Source organism: Falco biarmicus, chromosome 9 (assembly GCF_023638135.1).
Source record: "Falco biarmicus isolate bFalBia1 chromosome 9, bFalBia1.pri, whole genome shotgun sequence".
Lineage (NCBI taxonomy): Eukaryota > Metazoa > Chordata > Aves > Falconiformes > Falconidae > Falco > Falco biarmicus.
Window position 1 is genome coordinate 5,518,999 of NC_079296.1, and position 21,403 is coordinate 5,540,401.

At 46.0% G+C, this 21,403-nt stretch overlaps 2 protein-coding genes across 8 annotated transcripts in view; one reads left to right on the forward strand and one right to left on the reverse strand.

Moving 5' to 3' along the window:
- Positions 1 to 7,846, reverse strand: part of DDX31 (DEAD-box helicase 31) — a 51,030-nt gene extending 43,184 nt beyond the window's left edge. For 3 of the 7 annotated variants that reach the window (XM_056353059.1, XM_056353060.1, XM_056353061.1), the window contains exons 1-8: positions 7,162 to 7,846; positions 5,343 to 5,596; positions 5,073 to 5,148; positions 4,552 to 4,595; positions 4,028 to 4,098; positions 3,371 to 3,435; positions 2,487 to 2,531; positions 915 to 956 (exon numbers count right to left, since the gene is read on the reverse strand). In XM_056353059.1, coding sequence (XP_056209034.1) covers positions 915 to 956; positions 2,487 to 2,531; positions 3,371 to 3,435; positions 4,028 to 4,098; positions 4,552 to 4,595; positions 5,073 to 5,148; positions 5,343 to 5,596; positions 7,162 to 7,809 — 1,245 coding nt within the window. In that variant the 5' untranslated portion in view covers positions 7,810 to 7,846. The remainder of the gene's footprint in view (positions 1 to 914; positions 957 to 2,486; positions 2,532 to 3,370; positions 3,436 to 4,027; positions 4,099 to 4,551; positions 4,596 to 5,072; positions 5,149 to 5,342; positions 5,597 to 7,161) is intronic. The other 4 variants (XR_008824125.1, XM_056353056.1, XM_056353057.1 and 1 more) reach the window with 4 other exon arrangements.
- On the forward strand, positions 7,843 to 21,009 carry GTF3C4 (general transcription factor IIIC subunit 4). The gene is made up of 5 exons (XM_056351976.1): positions 7,843 to 7,855; positions 8,109 to 8,149; positions 8,670 to 10,490; positions 12,322 to 12,452; positions 20,943 to 21,009. Exons 1-5 carry the CDS (start codon positions 7,843 to 7,845, stop codon positions 21,007 to 21,009), a joined length of 2,073 nt encoding a protein of 690 aa, XP_056207951.1.
- The last annotated feature ends 394 nt before the right edge of the window (positions 21,010 to 21,403 follow it).

Genomic DNA, 21,403 nt, shown 5'->3' on the forward strand with positions numbered 1-21,403 from the left:
TGGAGTAATTGTGTCAGGAGCAGCTCAACTTGCCTTTTTCTCTCCCCGTAATTACACAATCACATTACACCCTCCAGCTGTCCAGCCCTTCCAAGGTCCAGTCTGACCACAATCTAAATCTCCTATTTTGGGTCACTATGACAGTTTACACTAGACTTGACGGTTACTACGCATTATATGTAACAAAGAAAAATTAAAGGGGGTCAAGTCCAGACTTCATCCTTTGAAGTCTACTTGTAATAACTTCTAATTACTATGGAAGACAACTGAAGCACTTGAAACCTCAGCATGACACAACAAAATCTTACTGGGCAATTGCAGCACTTAAAGACTTGGAAAGTGCCTTATTATTTCAAGGAAAAAAAAAAGAAAAGGGAGTGGGAATATGGATCACAAACAATTCAGATTCCTTTTAATTGAAGCAGAGCATCTTACTAGATGGGCTAGAAGGTAAGCACCATCATTTAATGATTTTCAAAGCCTTCGAGTTTCTCCAGCCATTCCATTGCCAAAGCGGTTCACTAAGTTCTACTCTCCATCTGAAACCCATCTGTCTAGTATTAGCTTCAGTAAAAGGGTACTTGTCATGTGAGAGTTTCCATTCATAACTCAGACTGAAACAACTGCAGGTACTTCTAAACACAAAACGCTGTGAAAATCAACTACGCGTGTTTATGAAAACATGCAACTAGGGTGCCATAATTAATCATTTAATTGTTCACGTAATAGTTTAAAACATGCCACAGGGAAATCACACACTTAAAGGCCAACAGATTTATCTTTAAGGACCACACATCTTGCCAGATGCTGGATTTCTTTAAACATCCAGTTGAATTCACAGGAATTGAAGTCGCTTAGCATCTTACAGCAAGAGGCTCAAAGAATAAGAAGAACACAAAGCACCGAATTCTTACCTTAAGTAGTTTCTGCATTATATCAAAACTTTGGAGTGCAAGCTATGGAAATCAACAAAAGAAAGTGAGCTCTGAAACAGTCCCTGGACTATAAAGATGGACTACAAGCCCCTTTGGCTCAAAAATCTGTAAGCTAATCCAGTTACGTATATCATCAGAGTTCTAAATATGTCCTTAATTTTTCTTCTAGAAGCTGCTTATTATTTTATTCTCTTGCATAATCCTTCTTTTATTACATTTGGACCTGTTCAAAAACCTCTCTATTGGTTCAGCTCCACAAGCCAGCTCTCAGGACAACAGAGACTTCTGCTGGCTTCTGTGAATGCCCCAGGGAGAAAACAAGCTAAAGGCACAGAAGATTTAGCTCTGCTGGAAAAGTAAAAAGGAAAATGGCGTAATTTCTGGAAGAAAACCACTATGAAAAGGGAATGCAGTTCAGAGGTTAGTTATCTTCTGGCAGTCAGGGCAGACCACATTATTCCCTCACTTGACCCGCAGAGTGACCATACCACTGGACCTTTACACCTCTTGGTTTCCCAGTCAGAGCAGAAGTGGTACGCACCACGCTTCCAAACCTAAATGCCCAGTCAGTGGGAAGCATTTAGCTCCTGGGTTTCACGTGTTGCCGACAGCCATTTCTGCTGTGGCAAGACTGAGAAGGCAAATGGGGCCACCCCAACTCACTCACAGGAGTCTGTGAGCAGGCCTTAGTTATGGGAGTAAAGTGTTTTAAATGCTCAGACTACATGTGCTATATACTACTACTTGCCAAGCTCTCAAGAAAGGTCGTTGCTTTCAATACAAAGTAAAAGTAATACCAACTGTAATTACAAATTATCTTCGTAAGTAGTCTCAATGGAAGCCCTTTAAACATGCTCACAAGCATGTTTCCTACGTGCTTAGTATTCATACAGCATCCTAGAGAGGCAGTAAGTTTGCTGCTGTAAAAATGTTAATAGCTTCAGAGCTTTCTCCTTTCACGGAACCAAGCTGAGATATTGCACTGCAGGTTGCATAAAATATTGTGCCCCAAACTAGATACCTGCAATCAATTCTCCCCATGGAAGTTATTATCATTTGACATACAAAAAAAACCACCCAACCCAGTTGATAAATCTCCTCTGAAATCACCTTTGCAATTGCAAATAATACAAATCAAATAGAAGAGTTCAGCGGAGAAACCAGCTCTTGGAAGCCTCATCTTCAGCATTCACTTATGAATTTGAAAAAAGGCCTTTAAAAATGAAATGGTTGTATAAACCTACACATTTACAAAGCTATTTCATTGGTTTTACTTACTTCTCTGTGTGAGCTAGGGTTTCTCCAGTCTTCACAATTATTTCCAACTGCATGAGGAAAATTTAAGAGATTCCTTCCTCCTTACTTTGGTATGGTGCTGAACAGGAACAACAACTCACCTCCAGAGAGCAAATGCCTTTTCTGTGAGGGCAGGATCTCAGCAAAAGGACAATGTTTCCTAAGACAGTCCCTGGTGGACCTACACCTACACACTAAAGATCAGTGTTCAAACACTCAGATTCAGACAGAATCAAAAGAAAAAAGGTCACCTACCTCTCTTGTTGGGACTAATATGAGTGCGTAAGGCCCATCACTGCGCTGCAAACAAAGAAGACGAGGTCCACTAAGAAGAACGTAGCAGTGATAATCAGAGCACTTTCCACATCTAACTGCTATTAGCCAACAAAGCGAATTCTGAATTTAGTACAAGTATGTACACAGTTTGGGGTACTCACCCCATAGCTTTTAAAAAAAATCAACAGTCTTTCAAATACCAATAGCACACTGCCTTCTCTTTCCTGCTTGGAAACCTGCTCAGAGTCATACCCAACGTTTTATTCCATATGTGTATTGTTTCACTCTTGTATTTCCAAGATGCAGAAATATTCTCATGTTTGATACACAGCAACAATCTGTAGGTAGTAGCTGCAGAAAGTAACAACCCAGGATAGGCTGGAAACATTTCAACCCATATGGAAAGTCAGGATGACCTCTTTCCATAAAATGCACAAGAGATGACAGAACTGCAGCTGCATTTTCTGGTCAACCAGATGATGCAAATTGGGAGCAACCATCAAATCTCACTCCATGTCAAAGATTAGAAACTTATTACTCCTAAAGACATGGCAGTAACCTTTGTTTTCAGTTCTCCCAGACCATTGCCTCTTTGGCACTCCACCTTCTCCAAACTTGACAATTTAGCCTATTTACAATTCAGCCTACTGCATGAAGTAATGGGGAATGTGTAATTTGTTCTTCTGTCACCTGTATCTCAAGGTACAGGAGAATCACATAAGCCATATGCACAAATAAAAGGGGAAGAGCCTGCTTGATCTTTGTATCAAGAAGAGACACTGATGACTACAAGATTAAAGCTGTATTTTATTTTTATTAATCTTAATATCAAAGGCAAATATATTTAATTCTGTTGCACCTACCTTTATTTTGGATTCCATTCCTTGCAAAGACTGCACAAGTGGAATCCCATAGGCAAGAGTTTTACCTTTTTAAAAGGGAGAAAATGAGAAGACTCTCCATCAAAAAAAACCCCGTGGCAGTTATGGCACTCCAGCAAATTAAAGAACCATTCATTCCACCATTCCTAAGCAGAGGTCAAAGTCTGGAAAAGTTTTAATTAAGCAGAAAGTGTCCAGAACTGAAGACTGACGGGCAATTCAGCAAAGGGTTAAATTAAACAAAAGACAGGTGGTGATATCCCACTAAGACCTATCTAAACAAATATCCCCACCCACCCAAGAAAACCAGACATCCAGACATAGTTTGCTGTAGAGCAAGCATGTCAATTTGTGTGGTAAGAGCTTGTGCTGCTGAGCTCTGCTGGCCTCCTGGCTCTGCAGCCCCAGCACGAGCTTGGAATAGGCCCCCACACAACGGCTGACAGCTGCATATCAATGTTCAGTCCCCCCACTGCGCTACTACTGAAGTTTGCACAGCATCTGTGTCACAGCAGTCCCACGCCAGGCACCCCAGCCTGTCATTTTTATGAGCTGTACTGGGAATGTGAGGTTTTGATTCTGTATTTGGGATCCGGGTTAATACGCCCTAGGGAAGGAGACTGGCATTTAAATACTGACCTGAACCAGTCTGAGATCTCACTAGAGCATCTTTGCCTTGCAGGAGCACAGGAATTGTTTGCTTCTGAACACTGCGTAACAAACGGAACGGGTTAGGAAATACAAATGCAACACAGGACAGAATCCTAAAGTTTGAACATACAGTGACTGTTTCAAAGCTGTTTACCCCAAATTCCATGCATTCATCTCTGCTGTGAAGCTACATCAGAGGAGATGATTTCTAAGGAAAGCCACTAGATAGGCATCAGATGTGATAAACTGAAAAAATTTTATGTTTTATGATTCAAGTCTCAAATTAGAACACAGGACTCCAAGCTTCCGTCTTCAGCTGTGACAACTGACTTTGCTGTGTAACTTACAAGTTACTTCTCATCCCAAATTTTGAAAGCAACCGACCCTGTGGCAAATGCAACAGCTTAACAGGTACTGTGGTCTTCACAAACCAATTACATATAATGAAACAATCACAGATCATTGGCTTTAAGGGGTAGCAAAGTGCATGGGTTTTATGTCAATTTGCTTACCTGGTCATGCTACTTATCTTTAGGACTGTGTTTATTGTGGAGATCTAGAGAGATAATAAAGAGCAGTAAATAGGTTTCATTGTCAAACTGTTCCTTTTGTAACTTCTTGTAGTGCAAGACGGAGCAAACACCAGAAGACTGATGCTTGTTCTCTGCATTACTGGTTCAGAACAACAGGATATAAAAGTTCCCATGTTCTCAAAACACTTCTTAGTTAATTAGAATTACACCATTGTGGTACATCACAAAATATCAGACTTGTTCCAATACTACACTCCTGAATAGTTTTCTGTGGTTCTTTGGTATTACAGCTGCAAACAGTGAAGGGTGCTGAGTCAGTGCGTTTAGGGATGGGTCAGGCCACCAGCCAGCGCACTGAGCTAAGAGACTGCAGTAAAATCAGGCAAAGTACTGGCAAGCCTGTCCAAGCCATCATGAATAAAGGTGCATCTCTCAGCTCTCTAACCTGCTCCCCACCCAAAAATGCATGTTTCAAAGCGCACAGCCTTCCAGCCACTCACCAGATGCGGATGGAGGTCCAACTGGCTAAAAGAATCCTTAGTGAAAACATTTTCTTGCACTTGCCGCACTGCTTTTCTGAGTTAGGGGAAACAAACCACACCAAAACAAAGCACACGGTGAGTTTAAAATTATACGACAGTATTCTATGTAAACAGCAATGAAACTAGGTGTACCCAGCAACTGCTTTGCCCAAGCAAGGGCAAGAATTCAAGACACTGAATTTCAAGGCATTGAAAGGGTTTTTTTTTCCTCCCATTTGTCTAAATTACCTGTGAACTTCTGGGATCTCAGGGTTGTTTTTGAACAGGCTGGACGTCTTAATGGAAGGTTTGCTTTTCTGGCTTTTATTTCGCTTGTCAGTCAACTGCTTCTTAGGAAGAGATTTCTGTGAGGAACTTTCCTTCTCCCTGATGTCAGCTTCTACAGGACATTTCTGGAAGGCGCTTACTGATGGCTTACATTTCCGTTTCAAAGGTGGGTTTCCATGCGGTGACTGGAGCTTTCTTTTCAGAGTGGTAGACTGCTTTAACATTAACAAACCAGACAGCAAGAATTAATTAACGACTGAGAATTAACAACATGATATCACGTTCAGCACAAACATCAGCCCACAGATAGAGCCCTTATTTTTGGAATCCCCTACCCCATGACTGAAGAAACTAAGTTTGAATTTTTGCAGCTATGTAGTTGCTGCTCTTAACAGATTCACCACTGCACCTGAGACCTCTGAACTACAAAGGGAAATCTGAAGTCACATCTAGTGCTCATCTCTAAAGGCTTTCATCTAGCTTCTCCAGTAACTGAGCAGAACATACTTTAAAAACCTATCTCAAAAGCTCTGCAAATCTCCTGATTACATTAAAGCCATCCCCGTAGGCTTCTTTCTTCTGTGGGCTGGAGGGGTGGCCCGTACTTCACTCCAATTTAGGCTTCTGCCAACTTGCAGCATTTCTGAGCTCTTTATTTCGTCTTCTGCAGCAATCAGTTTACTTTACTGATATCCCAATCATCTTAAGCTAAACTTTTGCTCTTCCCATATCCCTCCAGGGATAGTGAAAAAGAAAACTAACTTTCTTTGGTCCCCAAAGCTCTTCAGTGTCCCCCAGCCTTTTTTCAATGAAATTGTTTTTCCAGACCCAACTGCAAAACTCCTAAAACATGTGAAATGCCAGCACAACCCTGCCCCGTTTTTGTCCTCTCTCTCTTCTGCGCTCCTACTTGCACACTCTGATTTTCTGTGCCCTCCTGAGAACCACACCGCTTCCAAGCTCTGTAGCTTTTTTCACTTGTTTCTGTGCATTTCTGGAAATCAATTCAGTATCGGAAAAATGACAGTGGTCATTTTGAAACCAGGTCATAATATAACCAGGGTAAATCCTGGCAAACGCTTACCTCTCACATACTTTTGCACAATATTTTATGAACTATTTACAAATCAAGAATAACCAAAACAACCCTAAATCCCTGCAGCAATAATTTTATGACTACAAATGTTTAGTTAACTTACTCTTGTTCTCCTTTCCTCAAACACGGGAAAGTAAAGCTGTCGTCCCTGGGATTCACAGCATCCCTCTGAGTAGCAGCTCTCCCCACACGACCCCCCCACCCCACCCCCATTTCCAGCCTCCCCTAGAGGCAGCCCCCTCCCTCGGAAGGCACGGGGGGGCGCAGGGCCCCCCTCAGCACACAGAAGCGCAGCCCAGCCCAGCTGCCACCCCGCCCCCAGCTCGCCCCTCACAGCCATCACCGCGGGGGCGCAGGCCCCTACGCAGGTACCGGGCCCATCTCGGGGGGAGCCGAACCAAAGTCTCCATTTAATAACTTTTCGCAGGCTGGCTCCCCCCGCCCCGCTGAGCACGGACCCCCCGGGCCAGCCCCCGGCCCGTGCCCCCCCCCCAGGCCCCGGCCCCGGCCCGTCTCGCCCCCCCCCGCCCCAGGCCCCGGCCCGTGCCTCCCCCCCCAGGCCCCGGCCCCGGCCCGTGTCCCCCCCGAGGCCCAGAGCCGCGGTCCCGGCCCGAGGCGGCTCCCCGGCTCCCGGCAGAGGGCCGGCCGTGAGGGCTGGGCTGACCCGGCCCGGCCCGCACCTACCCGGCTGGCGGCAGCGGGCCCGCGTTCCCGCGGCGCCGAGCGCAGGTTGAGCAGCAGCGGCCCGGCCGCCGCCATGTCCCCCGCCGCCTCCCGCAGGGCCCCGGGGCCGCCCCTCGGGCCGGGCCCAGCCCGTGAGGGCGGAAGGGAGGCGGAGGGGCCCCCTCGCACGAGCACGGCTGTTGGCCCGGGGCCCCCGCTGCAGGGACCCGGCGAGGGGGGTCCCGACCCTTCCGGCCGCGGCGCCGGGCCCGCGGGGCGGCGCAGGCAGCGGCGGGGCAGCCCCGCCGGGGCGGCCGGGGGCTTCGGCGCGGCGGCGGCGCATGCGCGGGGCGGCCCGAGCGGCCCGAGCGGCGGCGGCAAGATGGCGGCGGCGGAGCGCGGGGGCAGCCCCTCACTGGCGGCGGGGGAGGAGGAGCCGCCGCTGGGGCTCGACTCGCTGGTGGAGGAGGCGGCGGCGGCGGCGCCCAGCGCCGGGTTCCGGCTGACGGCGGTGCGGCGGGAGCCGGCGGTGCGGCTGCAGCACGGCGTCAGCGGGCTGGAGCCGCTGGCCTGGTCGGAGGACCACCGGGTGTCGGTGAGCACGGCCCGCAGCATCGCCGTGCTGGAGCAGCTCAGCGACGTGCACAGCGGCGGGCAGGAGATGGTCATCCACCGCACGGCCGTGCCCGCCCCCGCCGCCGCATGCCTCCTCAAGGTGAGCGGCCCGGTACGGCCCGGCCCCCCGCGGCGGCAGGGACCGGCAGGCCCCGGTGCCCCCGATCCGCGCCCCCGGGCGGTGGGACAGCTGCGGGCCCCCCCGCGCACAGCCGACCGCAGCGCGGGCAGCACTTGCTGCCTCGGTGGGTCTGGAAGTGAAATGCCCAGCGGCAGCCCCGGAGTGCCGGGGTGGGACGTATCCCGGCACCCAGCGGATTTCAGGGATCCTGAAGCATACCGGGTTTCCTAAGGATCGCTCGGGATCCAGTACTCCGAGGACAAAGATTCCAAAGTAGAAATCTTTCCTGGTTTGCTCCCTAAGCAGAAAGATTTTTGCAGCAGGGGCTGGTTTGGGCTTCAGGGGTGCAGCTGACATTTTAACGCTGCATAGCACGGAGGGGCAACAGGTCTGGGTGAACATCTCATTAAATAATAATTCTGTTGTTGCAGATCTGAATTTTTTCCCCCCAGACCATGCTGAGAATATGGAATAACTTGAGCTGCAACAGAGTGCTTCGCAGTTTGAGTGTTATGCCATGTACACGCTTGGAACAGACACATGAAAACAGGCTCGCTGATTCAGCAGACAAAAGATTCAATAGCTGACAGTCAAAACTATCCAGATTCAAGCCAACAGTGAAGCTCAAGTCTTTAAGAGCGATGTTAATTAACCATTGGATAGTGTGATACAGGTGCTGATAGGGGATGCTCTGTTTCAAATGGGAGTTAATTCCAGAGAAGTCAATTCCAGGGAAGTCTTCCTAAAACAAAGTTCTACAATTGCTTTAAAAGTTCTTTTTGTTATCTTTTAGGTTGGTCCAAAAAAGGAGGTAGCCGAATGTAAGGAGAAGTTTGCAAGTTCAGTGGATCCGACGGTTAGCCAAACTTTTATGCTGGATCGAGTATTCAATCCCGAGGGGAAGTCGCTGCCGCCTATGCGAGGATTCAAGTATTCCAGCTGGTCACCGCTGGGCTGCGACGCAAATGGAAGGTGCCTGCTTGCCGCTTTAACCATGGACAATCGACTGACCATCCACGCAAACCTCAACAGGCTGCAGTGGGTGCAGCTGGTGGACCTGACAGAAATCTATGGGGAGCGTCTGTGCGAAGCCAGTTACAAACTTTCTAAGGCTGACACTCCCAGGGGAGAACTAGGAGACTTCTCGGAATTTCAGCGGCGGCACAGCATGCAGACTCCAGTGCGCATGGAGTGGTCAGGCATTTGCACCACTCAGCAGGTTAAACACAACAATGAATGCCGGGATGTCGGTAGCGTGCTCTTAGCAGTACTCTTTGAAAACGGTAACATTGCCATTTGGCAGTTCCAGCTTCCATTTCTGGGTAAGGAATCAATTACTTCTTGCAATACCATAGAGTCTGGAATAAATTCCCCAAGCGTGTTGTCTTGGTGGGAATATGAACATAACAACCGAAAGATGAGCGGACTTATTGTAGGGAGCGCTTTTGGACCGGTTAAGATCCTTCCTGTCAATCTAAAAGCAGTCAAAGGCTACTTTACACTGAGACAACCCGTAGTCTTATGGCAAGAAATGGACCAGTTACCCGTGCATAGTATCAAATGTATTCCTCTTTACCACCCCTACCAGAAATGTAGTTGCAGCTTGGTGGTGGCTGCAAGAGGAGCTTACGTGTTTTGGTGTCTCCTGTTGATATCCAAAGCTGGTCTGAATGTCCATAATTCCCACGTGACAGGGCTTCATGCGTTGCCGATTGTGTCTATGACTGCGGATAAACAGAACGGCACAGTGTATACGTGCTCCAGTGACGGGAAGGTAAGGCAGCTGATTCCAATATTCACAGACGTTGCTTTAAAGTTTGAGCACCAGCTGATTAAGCTCTCGGAAGTGTTTGGCTCTGTCAGGACTCACGGAATAGCCGTTAGCCCGTGCGGTGCGTACTTGGCAGTTATCACGACAGAGGGCATGACTAACGGTTTGCACCCAGTTAACAAAAACTACCAAGTGCAGTTTGTAACCCTTAAGACTTTTGAGGAGGCAGCTGCGCAGCTCTTGGAATCTTCTGTTCAGAACCTTTTCCGGCAAGTGGACTTGACCGATCTTGTACGCTGGAAAATTTTGAAGGATAAACATATTCCTCAATTCTTACAGGAAGCGCTGGATAAAAAGATTGAGAGCTGTGGTTCTACTTACTTCTGGCGGTTTAAGCTATTTCTCCTAAGGATTTTGTACCAGTCGATGCAGAAAGCTCCCTCAGAGGTCATGTGGAGGCCTTCACACGAGGATGCAAAAATCTTGATATCGGATTCCCCTGGGATGGGCAGCACTGAAGATGATCAAGAGGAAGGAACTTCCAAACAAGCCAGCAAGCAGAGCCTATGTGACACGGGCAAAGGTATGGACATAGATGACACTGCAGATGATTCTCTTCCTCAGTCAAGTGACATAGGAGGCCGTGAGCCAATGGAAGAAAAGCTCCTTGAGATACAGGCTCAAATTGAGGCAGTAGAAATGCATTTGACACGAGAACACATGAAACGGGTGTTGGGAGAAGTTTATCTACACACATGGATTACAGAAAACACCAGTATTCCCACCAGAGGAGTCTGTGACTTCTTAATGTCCGATGATGGCTATGATGACAGAACAGCACGCGTAAGTGCACCTCTATGCTCCGGGGGTTTGGTGTTACAAGTTTCTTCTTTCTCTCCCCTCTGTATCCTTAAATGAAAATACAACTTTGGGGTGGGAAAGAGAACCGCGATCATGTCATCCTTGCCAGTCAGCTTCTGTAGAGCATACAGCTTAAGGTGTCCTTCCTTGAAATGACGGAGTAGGAGGGAACATAAATACAGATCTTGAAATCTGGATCAGGGACAATAAAGAATGAGCATGCCTGAGTTTCTGCAGAAAAAGGGAGAGGACTGTGGCCATTCCGCTGCTGTTGGTCGGTTTAGAACATGTACTGATGGAGAGGGATGTTTGTTTAAATGGCTAAGCTCATTTAATCTCTCATCTCTCCCAAACTAAACTTAGGAGGTATTTCTTCTAGTCAGTTGTGTCTGCAGTTCTAATTTTAAGACTTGCAGTATCACTTCTTGAAGTATTTATAATTGAAAGTACTGGGACTGTTCAGGTGGTAGCTCAGGTCTTGTCATTACTCCGTGCACCTTCAGTGGACAGATCAGTTCCAGAGGTTTGGAAGGGGGTGGTGGTCAGGAGTTAAATCCAGTGATTCAGACCTTCATGCAGGGCTTCCAATTAACCAAGCTGACTGAACGTCTTTGTTATGACATACATGGCCTGAACCTTCAGGCATCCTTGCATTTATTCAACTACAATAAATAACCATAATTGAATGCTTGGCCGTGATAGGAACTCTTCCCACGCTTGCAGTACTCCCTACCAAAACAAAAGCATAACTGCAAGGACAGTATCCTGACTACTGCAACGTGTAGAGTAAGCATTTGTGGCAGGACATAAGGGATCAGTGAACCTTGCGCTGGGCAGTGAAGTTTTCGGGATATAGATGTCAGACAAAGGAAGCTTCAGCGGGAACACTACCATCAGCCTCTCCGCTCCTAAGGCGTGATGACAAGAATGTCTCAGACTGTATCTCTTTGTATGAGCAGAGGACAGGTCTTTTCAGTACCTAAGTCCTTAAATCACTTGAACTCTAAAAATCAACCTTTACGTTGCATCCAGAAAGACAGAGGAAGGAAGCACACTTCCATTACTGATGTCGTGTGGCCTCTGTGCTGGTCTTGGAAGCAAGCAGGCCACACGGTGTGGCCATCAGTAGTTCACTAGGAAAGTATTCTGGCAGAACTGTGTTTTTCTAGCATCCAGTTACTATGAATTGAAGGTTGGAGAAGTTGCTTTTTGTATCTTTTAAACAAGATTCTTCTTTTTATAGCTATTAAAAGCTGGCTTCCAGATTCTGGTTTACCTCTTCAGTTTGCTGTCACATTTTAAAGGTCCTTGGGATGTGTTTTATATCTATTGGAATGTCAAAGACAAATTTGATCACATCAGTGTTCTACTATAAGCATTATGTTTGCTCTAAGATGACTGCTGAAGAACACATCCAGGTAATTCGGAACAGGAGATCGTTTTTTAGCACATGCATTGTGAGAGGCATGAGAAAAAGCATTGCTGTAATGGTCAGTGGCATCCTCTAAAGTGGTGTGATACCAATTTCTTCAGTGCTTTTACAATTTGCCAGTAGCTTACCATAACACTATTGCTCATAAGTTCTGTATCCCTTTACTGCGGGACAGAAATCTTTAGGAGGTAACAATAAAATGATAATAAATTAATAACTATCAAGGTATTTATTTCTTACACTTTTATTTCTTGGAATTCGGTGAGCATAGATCTTTGCACCCTGTATCATATTCTGAAATCTCAGTATCCCAAGAATGTTTCCACCTTTCAGTAGGCAGCTGCCTTGCTGTGCACAATGCTGACTGCTGTGTATTCCCAGGTGCTGATTGGGCATATCTTAAAGAAAATGAACAAACAGACTTTTCCAGAGCACTGCAGCTTGTGTAAAGAGATCCTGCCGTTCACCGATCGCAAACAGGCGGTCTGCTCCAACGGACATATTTGGCTCAGGTAATTGGGTCTTAAAGAGTTTTTGCTGCCCTTTGGGTAATTTAACCATACTTAAATAGCTAACTTAAAACACTTCCTAGTGTTGGAGTAAAAAGTCACGAAGCATGTTTTATCCATGCTGCAGTTAATTGCGATTTTTGCTGGCAGTTAACTTGTAGACATTGTAGACTGGATTTGGTTCTCCTGCCAGTACACTGTTTTTTAAATAATAATTTTATCAAAAAATCAAATATAAACAGATATATCAAAATTTAAGATTTTGATCATTTTACCTTTTTTCCTTCAAGTAGGGGGAGGACGGGGGCAGGGAGAAAGTAGGTGAGGGGAAATAAAGCACAAGTCATCCTTTGGAACAGCACAGGAAGGAGGGTTTGTTTTAGCTACCAAAGCATTTGAAAACAAAGTAATTTAACAAAAGATTATTGGAAACAGCCACACTGAGAAATCAGACAAGATCTGGAACATCTAGAAAAGGAAATCTTCCAACATCAATGTGCTGAGTACATGGTGATTGTCCCTGCAGACTTGGCCAGTCAGTAGTCTGCCACAAAGAAAAACCTTTGCCTAACAGGTACTACATGCTAGCTTGGCTAAAGAGTCTGTGCACTTTAAAGACACTGTGGGTCTTCCCCTGTGCAGTGACTCTCAAGCTTTTCACCTCTTCTACTATATGCTAAAATTTTTTGGCCAACGCTGAAACTTTTTTTCAATGGTATTATTGATTTTTGGCCTTTTTCTTTTTTGTGACCATATGTAATTGGGTACGCTAGCACAGTTTCATTTACCTGAATTAATAAATTATTAATTTTCATGTTTAATGTGGTTCATTACTGCCCTTACTCTCAGAAAGCAAGGTCTGTTGGGAACAGAACCCAGCCTCCAGTCAGGGCCTAACAGCAGGTCGCAAAACAAAACAATAAAACCCCAAGCCTCTTGATAAAACTATTTGTCCTTTCACAGGTGCTTTCTAACGTACCAGTCCTGCCAGAGTTTGGTATACAGGAGGTGTTTGCTTCATGACAGCATTGCACGGCATCCAACCCCAGAAGGTAAACTGTTCCCATGGCCAAAAAGGGCAGGATTATGTAGTCTTAAGTTTTATCTGCAAAATGACTTGAATTAGTTTCACAGACCTTTCTCTTTGAGGCAGTTATCATGTGAAGTACCGGTACCCTGTGCTTCACGGAGTCCTGTTGTTGTCCATGCATTAGTGGCATACGTTAACTACAAAATAGTGACTGCAGAAGTTCATTTATAAATACTGCGTTTTTATAAATACTGCATTTTTAATGGGAGCTGGCAAAACACATAATCTGTGCTGGAGTGCTACAACGGTTCGTTTATATTCTGGTTGAATCTGTTAGCATCCAGATCTGCAGGAGCTGAAGGTCTTTGACATTCCATTTCGGTGCAGGCCGTATTGATCCAGCACAGGTTAAGAAACAGTTGGCACCTTGCTGGCTTCGGCCCCAGACCTGCCGTGAGTACGTCGTTCAGAGGCAATAATGGCAGGCGGCAGGGGCCAGTCAACCTTTTGGCTTTGCATTTTCAGAATGTGAGGAAGGACAAGCTGTGCAAGAAAATTTTTTCTTCCCAACCAGTACACTTTAAAAAACCCATGGTGTACTCTCTAACAGTTTGCCTTAAAGTGTAGGTGATACTTTTCCTCTCCCTATAGTATGTGGGTATTCCAGTCAGCACTAAGGATCAACTACACAGCTTAAACCTCTGTAGAGAGAGGCTGTAAACTTAATTTCCTTATATTGGAGAGGGACAAAGAAATGGGAACAAAGAACTCCATTATGCAGAAGATCTAATTTCAGTTAAGAAAATGAGAACACTACATTTTAGCATGGTGATGATATCTGAACAGCTACATAGGAAAAAAGAAATAAAATGAGTATGTAATGATATAGCATGCACTGTTTCACCTTAATTATGTCTCCTACTGAAGTGGAAGTTAAACTGGCATTACTTGAAAGTTCAAGGCAGGAATGGAGTTGGATTCCTCTGAATTCTTAGTTAATGCTGCATGGTGAACATATACAAACAGTCTCGGGGTTTGACCATCTCGGGCATCATTCCTGTGTTCATCTCTGCCCCCAGCTTTAAACAACTTGTTTTCTTATTTACAGATCCTGAATGGATCAAGAGGTTATTGCAAGGACCTTGCACGTTCTGTGATTCTCCTGTGTTCTAGAGAACAGCTATGTAAAGGTTGAAAGTATTTTCTCTACTGCATAAGCTCCCTTCAGTCTCAAAGGACACAGAGCACAGGAATACAGACTTTACTGGAGGGGGAAGACATCGTCCACGGCCCTGTAAATAGAACACCGGCGGTTCTAGAAACTTCTTAAGGCCAGAGCCCGTTCCATGCTCCAGAAACAGGAGTACATCTGCAAGAGCGAGTTTATAAAGCAGTATGGAAATGCACCCCGTTGAAGCATGAACAGCTGGACACGCTTCCTTGTACTGAAAAGGAACTGAAGTCTTAAGCACGCGGTGTGAGCTGTCCTTTCTGCCTGACAGCTGTGTGATTTCCCAAAAGCGGGCATGGGAACAGCGGAGCTGCCTCTTGAATGGTCTTGGTGGGTAGAGAAGGCTTCGGCTTGTAGTGCTCTCATTTGCTTTTTAATAAGCACTGGCACTTGCTGCAGAATGTTAAAACTATCAGAATAATTTGTGGTTCTACCTTCTTGCAGAGTGAAGCATCTGCCGGTTAGCCACAGGAAAGAAATTGGCCTTTATACTAGTTTCACTTAAAGTCTAGAAGAATAACTGCCTATTAACTGTTCTAACGGTATCGCAGTCAGAGGGGTAATACTGGCTGCCTGGGTCAAATATGGATCGTTAAGAAGAATTTTTATATGTAATAATTATTAAACTAATAGCAATTAGATTGAACACTAATATATATATATAATGTCCAATGCTCCTAAGTCTTCTGCCCCTCTTTCTTTTTCTGAACTGTTCTACTTCCTAGCTTTTGCCAACATATAAGCCTTTTGTTTCACTTAAGCCTCTACCAACAGGAATCATCTTTTCCAGTGTAAGTCGGTTACCAAAACCATGAGCCATTTCCCCTATCTTCAACTGAATGGAGAGTCTCCCTCCTACAGTAATGGTGTTTTACAGAATTTGACACCGAATTAATCACTCCCAGCTGACAGTTTCTCTTTCCATAATAACAGCCCAAACAAAGCATCCCAAACCCAAACACCACTATGGCTAACATGGTTTCCACAGGTGGTCGTGGGGTCTGGTGAATCTATTCTTGTATAACCCTGACGTTCTCATCAAGAAATTCAGAAATACGCCAGTGATGTAGCATGGCTGAGCCCAGAAATTTATTCTGCCTTCTAACTGTCCTATCAGAAAAAACATCTTTCTCTCTTTGGCATCTAGTTCCTCTGGGGAGCAGAAGAATCCTTTTCAACTTCCTATGCAGTGTTAGAGGAATAATACCTCCAAAATGTGTATAGTTACTTGGTACAGTTTGTCTTGTTAACTTGTCAAATAATCCAAAGTTTATGTATTTACGTTCTTCGGAGTACCAATCTAGACACTCAGATGTGTTGCCCTGTTTGTGATTCATGACACTTCTAATTGTGTGTGAAGTGCTATATAGCTATTTGAGAAATCAAGGAATTGTCCTGATGGTATCAGTCTCCAGCAATGCATGTGTGGGTTGGTGCTTACGCTTCCTTGATTCGATGACTATGCATATTTTCTTAACATTCCTTGATTTTTAGTAGGAGCAAATTTTTTTCAGCTAATGTTAAAACAAGTCAGCTGTCCTTACTATTCAGTGTTTCATGCATTAAGCATGATAGTGCTTTGGCAGAGAATAATATTAATATAGCAGCCTAGAACAGCAGAAGCACATTCATCTGTAAAATAATTAGCCTTGTTTGTAAATATCCTTGGAAGTGATACCATAATTGTATTAAAGAAATGTTTAGTTTTTTATTGCTGTGCATTGAAAATTGAAATTACTTCAGTGTATCTGCAAAGAAAGAAAATTTAGATCGTGGTAGTATCTAGTAAAACAAACAGGAGCCTCGACACTCAACGCGTGCATAGTTTGGGGCCAGGTGCTGTACCTGGGGCAGCTTTTATCTTCTCATTCCCAGTGCTGATGGGGTTTGGGGGGGAACAGGACATCAATTTTCAGTAAGAGCTGAACAGAAGGTTTATTCACAGTGGTAGAGAAAACATTCTAAGTGGAAGCTGCAAGTCCTTGACCAGTTCACCAGTGAGAGATTCACCTGACTGCGGAAAAGCTGAGAGCGCGCTCCAGAACCACGTGTAAGTGCTTTTAAAAAAAGTCAGAGAACATTTCTTTGATACTGGCTTAGAAACCATAATGATATCCTGATCTGCTTTAAGTCTGGCTGACCAAAAGGATCAGCATGGTATCATTAGATTAATTCCTGGTGATTACTTCTAGCAGTTGTCTTGAATTTCCCTGGAATCAGTTTTAATGCTGTAGACGTGTAGAAGCTCTAGTACACCTAGCATTAATGTTGCAGCATTAATGTTTATTTTCCTTGTCTTTCAAGGCAGTAGATACTCAGTATACCATTGCCAGTTTATTTAACCTGATTTATGACTGCTGGGAGAATGGAATTTTAAAGCCAGTGATGCCTGTCGGCTTTGTCTGCATGCCAGTGGAGATCCTTTAGCACAAAGCTTTCACTCCTCACCCCGGCCCATTCACAACAGGTAAAGAGGTATTGTGATTTAATTTGTTTTTTAAACCATCACTGGTCCCTAAGTGCATCTTTAACCAGTATCGGCTTGAGTAGCATAGCGTGCCTCAGAGCAGTAACATTTAACCTGTGGCGCTGATCTTGCCTGACTTTCCTGCCCCGCTGGCAGCTAAGGTTCCTCTGGGAAGCCTTGTGTCTGTCCCTGGCTCGCGGCTTGCAGCTCTGGGGACACAGAGGTCAGTCCCGTTCCTGTTGGAGAACGGTAACGACCCAGGGGGCTGCAGCAGCCCTGCGATGCGTTATCCCTCACGTTGTCCTAAGAAACCGCTTGCTTCGTACCACACGAGGAAGGCAGCAGGCGAGGGAGGTGCGAGCACGTGCTGCCAGAGCCTCGTGCTGTTTTGCCATTAACAGAGTTGACTTCTCAAACGAACACATCATGGAGCTATCCAATATTTAGGCCCAGGCTGTTCTGAGACACCAAGATAAGTATTCAAAGAGGAAATCCCACAAAATCAGAGTTTATTTCACTAAGTTTTTGCCCTGAGTTTTGCAAGATCATAATCAAGCGACTAGTTGAAGGCTCTCCTCAACTCCTTTGCCGTTTGGTGGTGAATGCCGTGGCTGTTTATGGTGCCTCATCTCCAGAGGAAGAATAATGCTCCAGCAGAGACTAAGCGGTTCTTGAAGTGCTGCTGCTTTTTTTTTTTTAAAAAAAAAAAAAAAAAAGATTGCGGTACTTGCTCTTGCATCTGAGAATTAATAAGCAGAGATGTTGTGTTCTGTGTCTGAAGCTAATGTGTCATTGTCCTTGATAAGTACCTTCTGATAGCTTTTAAGATTTGCTACTCGTGCTGATAACCAGTTTATCCCTCTTCCACTGGGATGAAGAAATCCAGGCCAGGCCAGGTTCGATAGGTACACGGAAGAGCTCTGGACCGTACAGCTTCTGAGTGCCTTGGTGCTGGCTGCCATTGTTTGAATGAAGGTGGAAGTTTGGGATCAGGAGGACTCTGTCTTGGGTCTCCAGACTACACCTCCTGCTCTGGAACTGGTGACAGTGGGACTCGTTGCTGCCTTTTACCTTAATTCAGCTGTGGGTTGGGGACTTTCCATCATTCAATCATCCTTTCCTTTGCCGTGTTCCCCCATCCTATTAATCCTACTGTGTATTTCTAGAGAGAAAACACTACGGTTGCTAATACATACATACAGGCATTAAATACTTCCCCGATTTCCTTAAACTTACCAGGTTCTCCACTGGCTAATGTATCATCAGTGATTATGGGCAGCATAACAGCATTTATTCTATCCTCATTAAGGGTTTCTTGACATAAAAGAACTGAATGCAAACATTTATAGTCCTAGTTAAAGGCTAACAAATCACACTTGTACTGTTATGCCCTAAACTAACATTTACAGGAGACTTCTTTGTACAAGTTTTAATTTCTCAGGTACAGAGCCCAACCTTTACGATGTGCCCCGCTTGTGAAGCTGTGGGCAGCGTCGTGGGCACAGCTGCTGGGGTCTCAGTTGCCACCTACAGGTAACGACATCAGAGCCAGTGAGGCAGAGAGCCCATCCCTGCTCCTCCTCACCCTCACCATGGAGCAGGTCGGGGTTAATCGCTGAAGGTGCCACTCTTTGGGCAGCAGCTAAACTTGGTGCCTGAGACAGACTCGCGAGGCCAGTTAGATGTGTCGACCACCAGTTCTCTCCCAGGGGCAGGACGGTGGCTGCAGAAGAGGAAGTTGCCTCTTCGTTCTCTCTCGTCTGCCTTCCTGCGTGAGTGGGGCTGGGTACAGCGGCGAGAGCCCCCCACGTGTCTGCCCCCTGCCATCAGTCAGGATCAAGTGCTTGTTGGCATTTTACAACCTAGTTCATGCCATTTATTGGATTCTTTCCAGCAGTCACCTTATAACAGCGTAGTTAGTAGCAGTTCAATACTTTAAACTTCAAAATCTGTTACATTGCAGAGCACTCATTCATATTTTTGCAGTGGGAAGGATGGGCAATAGCAGTCTTGGCCTCAAAGTGGTGGTAGTCACAGCAAAAGTCAGTTTTATAATAAGCATTTAACTGGAAGAAGGTGTTTATGAGTTCTCAGTAAATAAAACGCAAAATGCTCACAGTAGTTATCGATACGTCTGTCCTCATCCCCCTCTTGTATTCCTTTTGAGGCTTTCTGCATCAGGCCTGTAAACTCAGAAATGACGCTGGTTATCGGAATTGCATCAAAAGGGGTGGGCTTTGGTCTTTAACCAGAACCGGGACAAATGCCTGTGTGGAGACGCCTGCCAGCTTACAGCTCCCTTGCACCACCTGCTTGGAAAGCTGCTTCTGTTCCCCTCCACCTGGGTAAACAAGGACAAGTCGAGCTTGGCTCTGTTCAGCTGGAGCCATGTCCTGCCTCTACAGCGTGCGGGAATCTTAACAAGATGGAGCTGAGCCTTCTCAGGGAAGTTCTTAATCCAGGATAGTTTTCTACAGCTCACAGAGGTTACTATGAATGTACCGCAGTGCTCACAGAGCTTTAGTTTTCACTTCTGACAGAGGAGGGCCTTGTGTACATACTCTCACTTTAATCTGTCTGTGCTAATCTTTGGCTGTATTCTGTTCTAACTCATACTTTACACTGGAGACGTTCCCAGACCCTTGGTGCCAGCTGGAATTTTCTTACTCTGTCGCTATTTTCAATGCTAACTCCGTTTTTAGCACCCTTTGTTCAAAAGACCTGGGGCACTGCTGCCCCGCCATAATCCGGGTGGCACCCTCGGGAGTGCCACAGCTGCCCGCGCGGGTGACAGTCCTCATTGCCGCAATGCAGTCGGCACACAGGGTATTTAGTAGCATTAACTACAGTGGAGTAATTCCCTGTGCTGTCCTAGGCTGCGGCTGAACCGACCCAAATGTGACTGCTGGGAGGACCTTTGTCCCAGGAGGACTCGCACGCTGCCGAGAGCCTCCAGCAGGAGTTACAGGGCTGTGCCAGCCCCGCGGTGTTATTTAACGTGGAGCTCGGAGGCCAGCCCTGGAAAGGGAAAACCCAAGAGCCGTCCAAATGGAAGTGTTCAGAGGAGAGTTTAATTGCTCCACGAATCTAGTTGATCTCTCTGTACTACTTTAATTCCGTTCTGGAGTGTCGTATCAGGCCAACCGTGCCGTTCCCAGGCTGAACAAAAAGCAAAGTTTAGTTTTATTCTTTAGTTTCTGGATTTTTCCTTTGAGACTTAGTTCATGGGAGGATCTGACAAAGTTGCTGTGAATATTGATGCTGTCTATATGGCACATTTTGTAAACGTGAAGCAAACCTGGATGGATGTTTTGTATACTGCGACGGTAGCATTGTAATCCTGCTCCTTTTTTTATTCAAAATAAATAAATAAAATCCTTGTTTGTAACATCTGTATTTTAAGGGACTGAATTCCTGGGAGGGACAGGGGGTGCCGCGAGCTGAGACTGGCAAGAAAAAGCAGCGTGCTTAACTACCCAGCCCTTCAATGTAAGACTTCACACTTAAAAAAACAACTTGATAATAACAGTCTTCCTGCGGCCGCTGTCACAGAACACGAGTGACAAAGCCCGGGCGAGAACCCTGAGCCTGATCGTGCCCTTCAGCCACACCACCATGCCCTTCTCGCCGGGGGTGGTTCAGCCCCTCTTTTCCCCAGCCTCACGAACCGCCGCGCTGCACCCCTCCAGCTCCAGAAAACAATCCTAAAGCACCGACTTTCTTCAACGGGAGGGGCCTGACAACACCTTTTCTTTTCTTCCGTAGAGTCAAACAATTCTTGTCGCACATAGATGAGAACGGCCTGGGAGCACCTGCTCGCAGAGGGGAATAGGCAGTTTGCTGTGTGCGCCGTGTAGGACAAGAGGCACCTTCCAGGTTCAGTTTTGGCAGCTGCGACACAGACGGACGGTGACAGGGTCAGAACCACAGTTTGCTCCTACTTAAGATCAACTGGGCTGCTCTGGGAAGCAGGACTGGGGGCGCTGGCCCCTGCCAAGCTGCCTTTGCTCCAAACCAAACTGGACGGACCTGCAGATGTGCGTGGCTGGCGCTTCCATTGCTACAGCCCCGCAGCTCCAGCACCTTGCGAGCGGACGGTGGCACCACCGGCTACGCCCGAGGGCTCTGCGCTGGCACCGCACCGAGCGGCACGCATGCCCCTCAGGGAAAGCCGAGAAACCAAAGGAGGCGGCAGGGAAAACCTGCCAGAGCTGCAGGGGGTCACT